The sequence below is a fragment of the Nansenia antarctica genome (genome assembly GCF_963989245.1).
Source record: "Nansenia antarctica genome assembly, chromosome: 8".
NCBI classification, from domain to species: domain Eukaryota; kingdom Metazoa; phylum Chordata; class Actinopteri; order Argentiniformes; family Microstomatidae; genus Nansenia; species Nansenia antarctica.
Window position 1 is genome coordinate 33,522,976 of NC_137678.1, and position 14,744 is coordinate 33,537,719.

The 14,744-nt window shown below is 45.5% G+C and overlaps 1 protein-coding gene across 1 annotated transcript in view; it reads left to right on the top strand.

Annotated features, from left to right (window-relative positions):
• Nucleotides 1-5,493: 5,493 nt before the first annotated feature.
• The window catches only part of pde3a (phosphodiesterase 3A, cGMP-inhibited), a gene marked incomplete at both ends in the record, with an annotated part of 131,392 nt that continues 122,141 nt past the window's right edge, over nucleotides 5,494-14,744 (top strand). The window contains one exon of the mRNA XM_080537499.1: nucleotides 5,494-6,408. Coding sequence (XP_080393625.1) covers nucleotides 5,494-6,408 — 915 coding nt within the window. The remainder of the gene's footprint in view (nucleotides 6,409-14,744) is intronic.

Genomic DNA, 14,744 nt, shown 5'->3' on the forward strand with positions numbered 1-14,744 from the left:
TGGCTGTGGTGCAAAGTGCTCATGCAAGAAAGCACACTGGAAATGCACAGAGCTTTGCAGTTGTAAATGTGACAGATAATTTGATGATACAAAATGCTTTGTTATGTTAAAAAGTGAAGCACATAAAGTTCAATTCAATTAATGCATGTTGTCCATTTTTCAATGTACAACCATTGAAAACATACATATTAATGTCCAGCTGCTTAGGAACCGAGTTAAAAAATATGGATACATTGCCAGAATTAACATATTTATTTGATCTCGGCACAAATAATCATCTAGTGATATTCTCAATAGCTTTAATGCATTCCTTGACCCAGAAAATGTATATTTTGACACCAAGATTAACCTTCTATGTGGCTTGGAAACCGAGATTATTGCACTTATAGATTTTACATGGCGGCCACCTTGGAAATCAAAGATGGCCGCCATCGACCATCTTGATGAAGTGGCTCCCACCAAAAATTGAAAGCTATGGTGATGTAGAGCACATGGAAAAAATGTGGTGCTTTTGTCCGGCGCGTCCCCATCATTTTCAATGGTCTTAAGCCACCGCACTAAAAGCACATGCCCAGATCAGCACCCCCTATCAGGAATGAGAGCCCAAGTCGACCATGAACGAGCTAATTAGTGACCCATAATTAAAAGTAATGATTATGAGCCATGGTAATTTGGGAGAGCTTAAAAAAAATAAAAAATGTCCCTGCTGTGTTTTGAAAATACGTTTTTGTAGTTCTCTCTTGTATCATTCCTGTCAGACTCTCGAAAAGTTATTCCAAAACGTTCTATTTTTGAGAACAGTTTCGAGCTAGGTAATCAGGGGTTAATGAGGTTAACATCGCTACTTTATGAATCATAACTCATTCTGTTCATTCTGGTCCTCCCTAACTGCTGTCTTTGACAGGGCTATGATTGATAGCCACACAAGCTGTGCAACAGAATAGTGTGGCTAGATAGTTGCAATGTGTAGCTGTGTGGTCTGTTCTGATGACATGGTTGATGCTCGCTAGACTAACAGACCCTAACCCTAACACCTAACCCTAAACCTTTCAGTTCCACACACTCCTACACGGTCCCATTTCATCTCTGAACTGTCCGCCTGTGTCTCTCTATACCCTCTTAAGAACAAAAAGGTTCTAGAACCAAACATTTTAAATTTGGCTGTTCCTGTGGGAGAACCATTTGAAGAACCCTTTTGGTTTCTGTGTAGAACCCTTTTTCACAGAGGCAACTGCATTCCAATCCAAAAGGGTTCGACGTAGAACCCAAAAGGGTTCTTCAAAGGGTTCTCCCACCTACAGGGACAGCCGTAGAACCGTTGCGGAACTCTTTTTTTCTTTTTTTTTCTAAGAGCGTACATCCACAAGGTCCCATATGTGACAGCAGCTGGTGAAACCGGGAACAAGTCAGCAGCCGATCAAATGTTCAGGCTTTTATTCTGAAAAATCTACATAGATTTTGACGTTGTTGAAAATCAATGATCAACACAGCTTGTTTTGTGAGCCTGCTAACAATGTAAAGTAGTGTTATAGTTAACTAGGTAAGTAGTGGGGGATTACCCACCGAATCCATTGCATTGCAATATTTCGGCTTGATTAGTGAGTGTGTCATTGACTTTCAACAACGTTGAAATCCATTTAAATTTTTCTGAATAAAAGTCAGAACAATTTGATTGGTTGGCCGACTTGTTCCCGGCTGTTTCACCAGCTGCCGTCCCATAACGCTAGGACTACAGCCTCCTCTAGTCTTGGCTAGAGTGCCTGTAAGTCTTCCAGTCCTTGCAGAAGCCTACGGGGACAGCCAGGCCGCATTAGATTCCTTGATTCACATTCAAACCACAGGAGTGTGTCTGGAGAGCACCCGGGAGGCGCAGGGGCGAAGGTTAGGGAACATTATTATCCTCCTCCTCCTCTGCCAAGATGGGATTTATGTTAGCACTGATGTACTAGCAGTCAGAGCTGAACCTTCTCACAGATTGAAACCCCCCTCCCCGGACCCCGTTTTTCTCTCTGTCCCACCTGTAATGTGTTTCGGAGTCACACATTACATTTGGCTGGGAAAGCGCAGAAACGGCAAGATTACCTTTTTTCTTCCAGAGCCTCCTTGGTTAGGGGCAGGGACGTTCGGGGCGGGGGAGTGTTCCGTCTGCGTCGTAAAACGCTCCATCTCGGGATCTGAATGCCGCTCGTAGGGGAGAGCAACTACGGCCTGAGAGAGGCAGGCGGCGTCGTTCTACGGAGGTCAGAGGAGGAGACGGATACACTGAAAGGTTTAGGGTGTCGGGGCGGCTGTGGCTCAGGAGGTAGAGCCAGCGTCTAATGATCACAAGGTCAGTGGTTTGGCGATTCGGTTCCCGGCTGTCCACATGTCGAGGTGTCCTTGGGCAAGACACAGAACCCCAAACTGCTTCAAATGAGCGGGGCCGGCGCCTTGCATGGTAGCTTGCCGCCATTGGTGTGTGTGAATGGGTGAATGAGAGGCCATTGTAAAGCGCTTTGGAATAAGGCGCTATATACGTTCAGTCCATTTATATACTTCACAATACATAGAGCCTTATAACATAGTTATATCAATGGTAATAGCCATCATGTGTACGCTGTGTAATGGTGTTGTCAACAACATCCATTCCTCATGAGAACTTTGCTTCTCCACTTCCGTTCACCCTCACGACTCACTGACTTGTAAAGTCTCTTTACATAAAGTCGTCTGCTAAATGCCAGAAAATGTAAACATTTAACACAGTTAAATGTAATTGAAAAAAAAGTTCTGGCTCGGTAACTGACTGAAGAACCTTTTACTGTGGTCAGGCTTTGAGTAGCTTATAGATCAAAGCCTATAGACAAGGTAATTAGTTGTAATTAATTATTTATTAATTACTAAAGTCATTAGTATAATTAACAGTTGTGGGTGTGTACTCACCTGTCCATTCACAGGAGCTGAGACTGACAAGCAGTCAGTCAGGTGACAGTAATTAAAGGCACTAACCTACTCACTCAATACATTCAAACTTTAATGCCACTAAACCACAAACACTCAGTCACTCAGTCGTGCTTGTTCACACTCACACAAACACACACACACACCTATACAAGCTCACACACACACACACACACACACACACACACACACACATAAACAAACATACACCTATACACGCTCACACAGACGCTCACAAACACAAACAAACACACACCTATACACACACGCACACACACACACGCACACACACACACACACACACACACACACACACACACACACAAACAAACACACACCTATACAAGCTCACACACACACACACTCACTTACTCATGCTTGTTCACACTCAGACACACACACACACACACACACACACACACACACACACACACACAAACACCTATACACCCACACCCACACACCCACACACACACACCCACACACACACACACACACACACACACACACACACACACACACACACACACACACACACTCTAGTCTGTGGTCAATATGGACTTGATGAGTCATCATTTGGAAGTGTATGCAGTGTTTGTTCTTAACCCCAACTTCAATAATAATAATAATAATAATAATAATAATAATAATAATAATAATAACAAATATAACCGCAAGTGGCAATGGGGCGTGTTCCTACAGATATGCCCCCATAACCATAAATGGGGTGAGATTGACAGACACAGGGTAAACCTACAGACAGGTTGTAGATTGACAGATAGGGGGTAGACCTACAGACAGGGGGGTAGACCACTCACCTGATATGGGCCAAGTTATATAAATATAAATATTGACGTAGCAGGGCAAATTCTCAGAGCATTTGACAATTCTGGGCCAATTTATTTTATTTTCACATCATTTTCTCCGATATCTTTAAATGGATCTCTTATCCTTTAACACCCTAAAGAGAGACGTGCACCACACATGTTCATATACAATTTCGGACCAATCTGACTTACAGTTGATTTTAAATGAAGTTTGGCCAAATTGTCCACCTACAGAAAAATCCATCATGGCGGACATTATGGGTTCTTGAGGCAAATATGTTCCCCATGAAGAAAGACACATATGTACCAAGTTTCATACATTTTCATCCAACAGGGTGGAAATGCCAGCATTCTGAAATTAATTATTTACATCATAGCATTTTTGGTCAGGGACTTTTTGAGCTATTTGACCAAAGCCAGGAAAAGAATAATAATAAGTAAACTACCAATAACAATACTGTTCCTACTACTACGTAGTAGTAGGAACACTAAAAAGACTGTGATGAGTGGAGCTGTATAGTGGATAGTGTGAATACCGATAAACATGTCATTGTCGTTTACTCCACTCGAGGCTCGAGCAGTTCCATCTGTAAGCTAAACTGTGCTCACCTTTTGAGAGCGTACATGGTCGGACGACGCAGCAATGATGCAGGTGGGTTTAATATTCAATAGGAATCTGTCTGTATGAAAATGGATCTACTCACACCGTCAGGTTCATGGTTGGGCATGAGCATGGCATTTCCTCACACAGATCATCTCAGAATGTATGTCTGCAGAAATTATCTCCTTGTACATGCATCGATTCATCCCTGCCAATGCCATCTTCATCGCCAACAGAGTGCAACACTTGGTTTGCTTTGAGACGCCCCGCGAGCAGCGCTGGACCACGGGGATATTCCGTCTCCGGGAGAAGCACAGGAGGAAACCTTCATGTCAAGTCAACATGCATTACGTGCTCAGCGAGGTGCTGAGCCACGGCCATGGGACCACGCTGCCTGCCGCTGTCTATTCAAGAGGAAAGAATGAAACGCGAGGGAGGAATAACGCGCAGAGATAGACGGAGCGCCACAAAGAGGGACAGTGTCGAGTAGGGGGAGGGAGGGAGAGAGAGAGGGGGAGAGAGAGAGAGAGAGAGAGAGAGAGGGGGGGGGGGGAGAGAGAGAGAGGGAGAGAGAGAGAGAGAGAGGGGGGGAGAGAGAGAGAGAGAGAGGGGGAGAGAGAGGAGGGGGAGAGAGAGAGAGAGGGGGGGGGAGAGAGAGAGAGAGAGAGAGAGAGAGGGGGAGAGAGAGAGAGAGAGAGAGAGAGTGAGAGAGAGTGAGAGAGAGAGAGAGACAGCCTCCGAGAGCAGACGAGAGGAGAGGCATTGGCCTAGATGTGTGAAGCGCCAGGAGTTGGGCTTTTCTGGTTCACTGGATGATTATCAGAGGCTATACCACAGGGGGAAATGAGAGGATATTGGGATGTTTTACGTTCAGGTTTGTTATACATTCTAAAGTGTTAGGCCGCACTTTTTGGGGATGTTTTTTTTTGTCCACGAATGTTACACATTTGTATATACTTTCTTGTCTGTTTTGGACGAAATGAATACATTTGGAAGCGACCTATAGTAGTAGCGCACTCACAGCCGCGCGTTATGGCTTTCATACGCGGTATGAAAATGCATTGAGACATCCACATTGATAACACAGCCTAAATATACTTTTCCACGCTGCAAAATTACGCGTGAGTGATGGCGATGGCGTTGGAAGCCGACAGCGGCAGGGGTGTATCGAGAAGCGCTCATGAGAAATGCCCCAGGGTGGCGGAGCGCAATGGCTATGTGAGAACATGTGTCACCCCTCTGTGTCGGGACGCTGACTGCCAGTCGTGGGCTAGACTCGCTGGTGTATGGAGTTCCTCCCGGAGAGTCTCGTCTGCGGTGTGCGTGGGGTCCATCTCGGTTCTCCTCGCTCTGCTGGTCAGACTGGTGGACTGGGACGTTGAGCTGCACAGCGGCAGCGAGAAGAACAGCGAGTCCTCTGGGTCTCCTCTCCATTTCGTGGCGAGCTGCGCGTCGGAGCTGTCCTTAACCTTGTGGCACCTGGTGTGTCCTATCTTTACACTCGTCTGTGCCTTCTTTTGGGTCGGCCTGTACCTGATCCGCTGCGGGGTGCTGATCCGGACCGCGGTGTTTTTATTGGCGGTGTGTCACCTGGGCGAAGCCGCGGCGCAGTCCCTCTTGCACGGCGCGGACGACCAGCTGCTGTCGTTCACGGCCACCTTGGTGGTCCTCGCCTGCTTGACCGGCGGGTCGCTGATGGTCGTCAAACTCGGACAGGGGGTCTCCATCATTGTTTTCATTAGCATCGTCAGGACCCTCTCGCTCATTTCGCTGAATAAAGTTCGGGCCAGCTGGAGACCCTACCTGGCGTACTCGGCGGGGGTGCTGGGCGTCCTGCTGGCGAGGTATGCTGACCAGCTCCTCCCGGGCTCGGGGCCACACGGGACCGGTCACAGCTCCGTGACAGGGGCGAAGGAAGAGGACATCCCGGTGTTTAAAAGGCGACGGAGGTCCAGCTCGGTGATATCCTCGGACATGGCGCACAGTCACAGCAACAACAAGTCGCACCGGAGGACGTCTTTGCCATGCATTCCACGGGACCAGGTAAAAGTCTTAACTTTTAAAAAATAAATAAAGTGCTTTTCTTAGGCTACATATTGAAATGTGTTTTGGCGTATTCTGTTTGGGGAAAAGCATACTGTTGCCACTCTTTTTAGCATTGTTATTATAATACTTGTTAATATGCTAATAATAATAATAATAGCAATAACAAAACAACAACAATAATAATAATACAAAGAAAAATAAGAATATATCTAATAATACTAACAATAATCATAATGACAGCAAATGTATTGTTATTCAACTATACAACCCTTTGAATTCTACTTAGATGAAAGTTGAACTAAAATGCCCCCAATCCATAAACAGCCATGTTTGTTTTTGTTTCATTAAAACGTTATCAACACCACGTACGGGAAAGCCCTCCTCCTAACGCACATTCCAATCAATCTGTTTTCCCTCTCTTTCTGTTACTGCCGTTAATGTTCAAGTAGGTCAATACGCAGATGAAACGGTTTGTATTTTTGATAAGCAAATGCATGCTGCAGTGGCAATATACAGGGGTAATACCACGGTCCAGCGATCAGAGTAGTAGTAGGCCTGCTGTGTAACTGTATATCCCCGTACGAGGGATTGCTTTGCCCTTCAGGTAGTTGGGTCACCTGAGACACGGAGCTGGGGCTGATAACGGGCCCGGTGTTGGCAGTCAGAGCACGGGCTGTTTGACGTTGCAGAAGGAGTAAACGGTCCCGGCAGCTCACATTTCAAAAGGTCACCGCTCGCCACAGACTGATAACCAACACCTTTATTTATATTGGATATTACTACCTTATGATTTCACCTTTATTTAATTTTTATTTTTATTTTGTATAGCCTATGAATTTTGTTTTGTGAATTAGTTATCATTTCAAGGATCAATCAATGGATCAGTGATTTAAAGATATGCCTAATGTTTTTGGTCCTGCCTATAGTTGTATTCTATAGGCTACATTATTAACATTGGAAAATATTTGTTTATGCCTTGTGAAAGTATTCCCCCATATTAAATATTGAATTATACATTTTTGACAACGTTGGATATTCTCATATGCCAACATTCATCTCCTATTTCTGTTTATCCTTCCTATTTCCTATTTTTCCTATTTTTCTTGATCAAACAACTAAGATGCTATTGAGCTCAGCAGATGGTACTAGTTGTAGATGGTGTAGATGGTGTACTAGTTGTAGATGTTGTACTAGTTGTAGATGTTGTACTAGTTGTAGAGGTTGTAGATGTTGTACTAGTTGTAGAGGTTGTAGATGTTGTACTAGTTGTGGATTGTGTAGATGTTGTACTAGTTGTAGAGGTTGTAGATGTTGTACTAGTTGTGGATTGTGTAGATTTTGTACTAGTTGTAGAGGTTGTAGATGTTGTACTAGTTGTGGATTGTGTAGATGTTGTACTAGTTGTAGAGGTTGTAGATGTTGTACTAGTTGTGGATTGTGTAGATGTTGTACTAGTTGTAGAGGTTGTAGATGTTGTACTAGTTGTGGATTTTGTAGATGTACTAGTTGTAGAGGTTGTAGATGTTGTACTAGTTGTGGATTGTGTAGATGTTGTACTAGTTGTAGAGGTTGTAGATGTTGTACTAGTTGTGGATTTTGTAGATGTTGTACTAGTTGTAGAGGTTGTAGATGTTGTACTAGTTGTGGATTGTGTAGATGGTGTACTAGTTGTAGAGGTTGTAGATGTTGTACTAGTTGTGGATTGTGTAGATGTTGTACTAGTTGTAGAGGTTGTGGATGTTGTACTAGTTGTAGATGTTGTACTAGTTGTAGAGGTTGTAGATGTTGTACTAGTTGTGGATTGTGTAGATGTTGTACTAGTTGTAGAGGTTGTAGATGTTGTACTAGTTGTGGATTGTGTAGATGGTGTACTAGTTCATGTTGTACTAGTTGTAGAGGTTGTAGATGTTGTACTGTTGTAGAGGTTGTAGATGGTGTACTAGTTGTAGATGTAGATGGTGTGTTGTACTAGTTGTAGATGTAGATGGTGTACTAGTTGTAGCCTAGATGGTGTGTTGTACTAGTTGTAGATGTTGTGCTGTACTAGTAGATGGTGTTGTGTACTAGTAGATGGTGTTGTGTACTAGTAGATGGTGTTGTGTACTAGTAGATGGTGTTGTGTACTAGTAGATGGTGTTCTGTACTAGTAGATGGTGTTTTGTACTGTGCCCTGCTTGTTCCAGAGAGTCTGGCAGTGACGTTGGGATAGGCTTGCGATAGGAGTGGATGTCCACTCGATGTCTACTACGATTTCATGTTTGTGTGGCCATTGTATATCAGCAGAATGTAGGCCTATGTGTAGGCTATATAATACTTCTATGTTATTACTGTCACCAGAATGCCACAATGTATGTTTACTATCTGTTTCATGTATTACCAAGCAGTATGGTACATCTTTGAGTGACTGGTGTGTCATGCTTATGACTCATTTGCATATGAAGCTGTGGCTATTAGCCTATATAAGGCAGGCATGATCTCAGCAGCGATTTGACCCTGTTATACAACATGCCGGTTACTTATACATTTTACATTGTTGTCTGGTCCCTTTTCATTAAGTTTCCCCCACTTTCCTCTCCATCACCCCTCCAGCAGTCACTGTGCTGCCTGCCTCCCATTGAACTTACGCCCTCTAGTGACCGTTTTGAATGCAAACAAAATACTATGTTTTTTTGTTCAGGCATTGATTGATTGGCAATACACCATTCCCTTTCCCAAAGAATGCTGTGAGATCTCACAGCGTCATTTTGTTGTTGTTGTTGTTGTTGTAGTTGTTGTTGTAGTTGTTGATGTGACATCCCTCTTGTATACAGTGTGTTGGCAGCGGTCAGCTGGTCTGTGGTGTTTGTTCAGCCCCAATGTTCCCTTGCCCTAACGCGTCTGATGACAAGGCATTCTGACAAATGACACCACTCTCTCAGAGCGCTTGGCTACGGAGCTTCGGATCTCAAGAAGCCTTGTGATTGGTCAATCGTGATCGCCTGGGTGTCCTCCCCCGTGCCTCTCCTTGAGGTGTGTTTTGCGTAGGACTCTTTTGAGAGCCGTTGGAAGGTACACTCAGAGAGAAGTACACTCAGAGAGGAGCACACTCAGAGAGGAGCACACTCAGAGAGGAGCACACTCAGAGAGGAGCACACTCAGAGAAGTACCCTCAAGTTCAAGTTCAAGTTCAAGTTAATTTTATTTGTCACATGCATATCGTACAGGTACAATGTACAGTGAAATGTTACTGCCGGCTCCTAAGAAGGCTCCTCAGAGGAGCACCCTCAGAGAAGTACACTCAGAGAAGTACACTCAGAGAAGTACACTCAGAGAAAAGCACACAGGATGAACGAAACTGTGAAAACAGGCCCATCTGTATCTCCCTGTGCTGTCGTGTAGAGTATGACAAATGCATATTGACACCTTATTTCATACCTTATTTTTTTTTAAATTCACCCATGTAACGCAGTGCAGTAGCTGCACATTTTCTTTCTTTTTTTACCACATTCATATAAGGTATGTTGGGGTCAAATGTGGTGCACTAGATGAGAACAGCCAGTACGTTGTGTGTTAGACACTAGCTTTTATCACTTAGGACTGGCAACATTACAGAAGGGACGCACTCCAGGAAAAAAGTGAAAATAAAAAAACATGACGTTTATTGTCTTTATTTAAGGCAGATTTGAGAAACAGAAACTGATATTACTCCCATATTTTTTAAGGGATCCCCCCCCCCTTCCCCTCCCTCCCCCCCTCCCTCCCTCACCCCCACCTCTGCATATGGAGCTCTCCTGTGTGTGTGTGCCTCACTTCACTTCTCACTCAGAGAAGGAGAGATTCTTACCAACCTGTCCCTCTGCAGTATTTATGACCCACCATCGCCTGCCTGCCAGCGTGTGTTGTTGCTGTAGGTTGCAGCATTGCACAGTCTCAAGACGTCATGGACCTGCCTAAACTCCACAACTGTACTGTAGCTTTGTCACCATTATTGTGTGTGTGTGTGTGTGTGTGTGTGTGTGTGTGTGTGTCTCTCTCTCTCTCTCTCTCTCGCTCTCTGTGTGTTTGTGCCTTTGTACTTCTGTGTGTGTATGTGTGTATGTGTGTATGTGTGTATGTGTATGTGTGTGTGTGTGTGTGTGTGTGTGTGTGTGTGTGTGCATATTCTTGTGTGTGTAACATGGACAAATTGACCACTCTGTGATGTCAGATCAGACCGTCTGCTGAAGCTGGCTGAAAAAAGAATTTTTAATGAATTTCTGGAACTGCTTCTTTAAGCTCTCTCACATGACTACATCTATGAAGGTCCTTCTGGATTGGGTTCAGGAGTGAGTTACTCAGGAGGGAGATGCAGAAGAGTTGTAGAAGAAGTGGTTGTCGTTGTAGCCCAAGTCTCAGAAGGAAGACCCTCTCTGGTTGATTTTGGGTCAGGTTCAAACCAAACTTTCTAACTCTCTCTGTATATGGAATAACAGGATCCGAAAATAGGACGAGATTGATTGATTGATTGATTGTGATTCGTTGGCTTTGTTGTAGGTTTTACTCCCACCCACCGTGGCTTATGGAATAGGTATGTGGATCTGAACACACAATATATACCGTATATATAATTACATTTATTTTTGAATTACCTGCTGTATTACGTTAAAATTGTTGAATTCGCTGACAATACCATCTCAGACCTCTCTTATATTGTATAACAATGTCTATTATAATTCAGGGAGAGAGAGATTTTGAAGGAGAAACGGACGGGTGCACTGAGTGCTATTTGAGGGAAGCCCTGTTCTCCCATTGACTCACATGCATTCCCAGCCAGACTCATCCGCCACACGTTCTCTGTTCCATACATAGATCTCTGACTCTGTGCTGTGGAAGCTCATCATTAGACTCATTCATCTGCCTCCTCGCTATGGGGTTAGTAGGCTGCCTGAGATATTCAATCTGCAGCGGAAGTAGCTATGGGCTGATTTCACATTTAGCAGATTCCTTATTCAAAAGCGACTTGCAACAAATACATTTGACTAAGTGAGTGAATCATCTATCCTCCAGGAAAAGGTAATCTATGCTCAGGCCAGGGGCAGTCGTTGTGCTAGAAGAAGGATTTTTATTTTTTTAAATTATTACACAGGAGAACCAGTACAGGGGGGGGGGGGTATTAGATGTGTCAGGAGGGACAGCTAAGGTGTAGCCTGAAGAGATGGAGGCCTTCAGTCTCCAGTGGAAGATAGGGAGTGGCTCTGCAGGTCCTGACAGAAGTGGGCAGCTCGTTCCACCAGCGGGGAGCCAGTATAGTGAAGAGATGTGACCGGGCTGCTCCCCTGTAGGCTCTAGCTTATTTCAGGCAGGGCTACCTCATCACCAGAATGTGATTCCTAACCACCCCTGCTACATTAGCCTAGGCCACGTAGTTCAAACTGCTTTGCTTGGAGGAGTGGAATAGATGGGTGATTTGGATTGACTCTAATGACCTCTAACCTCCTGTCAGATCTTCTTCTTCTTCACTTGGTATTTTGTCTTTAGTTGAATGCAGGAAGAAGAGGAAGTCATTTAGGAACCGAATCCCCTGATAACCTCACACCTGATAACATCCCACCTCATCCTCTTCATCCTCACGCCTCATCCCCTGATGACCACACCTCACACCTCATCCTCCTGATGACCTCACACCTCACACCTCATCTTCTGATGACCTCACACCTCATCCCCTGATGACCTCACACCTCATCCCCCGATGACCTCACATCTCATCCCCTGATGACCTCACACCTCATCCTCTTCATCCTCACACCTCATCCTCTTCATCCTCACACCTCATCCCCTGATAGCCCCACACCTCCCCTGATCACCTCACACCTCATCCTCTTCATCCTCACACCTCATCCCCTGATCACCTCATCCCCTGATAGCCCCACACCTCATCCTCTTCATCCTCACACCTCATCCCCTGATGACCTCACACCTCATCCCCTGATGACCTCACACCTCATCCCCTGATAGCCCAACACCTCATCCTCTTCATCCTCACACCTCATCCCCTGATAGCCCAACACCTCATCCTCACACCTCATCCCCTGATCACCTCCTCCCCTGATCACCTCACACCTCATCCCCTGATCACCTCACACCTCATCCCCTGATCACCTCACACCTCATCCCCTGATCACCTCACACCTCATCCCCTGATCACCTCACACCTCATCCCCTGATCACCTCACACCTCATCCCCTGATCACCTCACACCTCATCCCCTGATCACCTCACACCTCATCCCCTGATCACCTCACACCTCATCCCCTGATCACCTCACACCTCATCCCCTGATCACCTCACACCTCATCCCCTGATCACCTCACACCTCATCCCCTGATCACCTCACAACTCATCCCTCATCCTTATTCCAAAGCGACTTACAATCGATACATTTGACTAAGCAAGTGAATCATCAATTCACCAGCAGGAAGAGTAATCTAGCTATATATATATATATATATACACGCACACACACACAGACACGCACACAGACACGTGGCCATACGCACACACTTACGCACACACTTCAAAATATATATATACACAAACACACACACACACACACACAGACACGCGTGCATACGCACACACATAAAAAAATTATATATATATATATGTATATATAGACACAAACAGACACACACACAGACATGCGTGCATACGCACACACAAAAACATCTCTATATATACACATACACTTGGCCCTCCTTATTTTGGTTGACAGAGGGGCCTAGCTGCTAGCTGTGAGTGAAGTGTCTAAGGAATGGGTATCTTCAGCTGTATGGACGGTGGCTGGCGGCTGCCAAACCTCATTCATTAAAAAACCCCAGCGGCTCTAGTCTCAGCAAACATCACCACCAATACATGATCCTGGAGGGAGGGAGGGAGGGAGGCAGATGGGAGATGGACAGGGATAAGGGCAGGGAGGGAAAGAAAGTAGGAGAGACAGAGGAGATGGCCTGAGAGGAAAAACTGAGGAGAGAAGGAGGGAAAATGGAAAAGGAGGAGGCGGACCTGACTGAGAGGAAGAGGGGTAGGGAGAGGGGTAGAGAGAGAGAGGGGTAGAGAGAGAGGGAGAGAAGTAGATAGAGGGAGAGGGGTAGAGAGGGGGAGAGGGGTAGAGAGAGGGGTAGAGGAATAGAGAGGGGTAGAGAGCGGGGGAGAGGGGTAGAGAGAGAGGGAGACGGGTAGAGAGAGAGGGAGACGGGTAGAGAGAGGGGGAGAGGGGTAGAGAGAGGGGGAGAGGGGTAGAGAGAGAGGGAGAGGGGTAGAGAGAGAGGGAGAGGGGTAGAGAGGGGTGGAGAGGGGGAGACGGGTAGAGAGGGGGAGACGGGTAGAGAGGGGGACATCACCAGGTGTGCAGCTGGTGATGAATGAATGGGCTGCCTCATTCAGGCCCGAGGGAGCGAGAGGAGAGGGAAGGAGAGGTGGAGAGGGAGGAAGGGAAGGAGGGAGTGAGGGGGGTGACGAGAGAGAATGAGAGAGAGAGAGAGAGACAGGGGTGAAAGAGAGTGCTGAAAGAGGAGGGAAATAAGGGAGAGCAAATAGAACTTCCTGCTCCAAGTACAGCAAATATATCAGTCCTCAAATGACAACACGCTAGCTAACATGCTAGCTAACACGCTAGCTGCCCCTGCGAACCCTCACAGCTGTTATTCCAAACAGACCCCAGCTCCGCTCGCCTGAACACTGCTGCTGCCCAGGGCTGTCAAGGCACTGTGTCCTCCACAGCCAACATGTAGAGTGTTACCATGGTTCGGTCGGTCGGTTCGAGGAGGGGTCAGTGAGTGTATGTAAACGCCACAGACGTGGGTTCGATGCCAACATGGGCAACATTTATTTTCCTTTTTTTTTAATATAATTTATTAAATTCTTCTCTTCTAGAATAGATTTATTTTCTTATGATGACTGATGGATAGGTTATTCACCTCTTAGACAAATGTATTTGTTGTAAGTCGCTTTAGAAAAAGGCTGACATTTATTTACGTTTTTCAGAATAAAAGTCTGAACATTTGATCGGCTGCCGACTTGTTCCCGGTTTCACCAGCTGCTGTCACATTTGTCGTTGTAGGGGAAGCTTTTGAGGAACCCTTTTTTGGTTCCATGTTAAACTCTTTTGGGCTCCATTTAGAACGTCAGAATCCAGTTGATTGTCACAGCCCATTAAAAAAAATCTTAGCATGTTAGCATCTCCGCTAGGGGCTGTAGCTAGCAGGGGCAGGGGGAAGGTTGTGGGATCAATTCCCGCTTAGGGCAACTTACAGTATTCATTGTCTACCGGCTGCCTCTGTGGTTTGCCAGTTAGAAATGTGGGTTGAGAGTTGCAG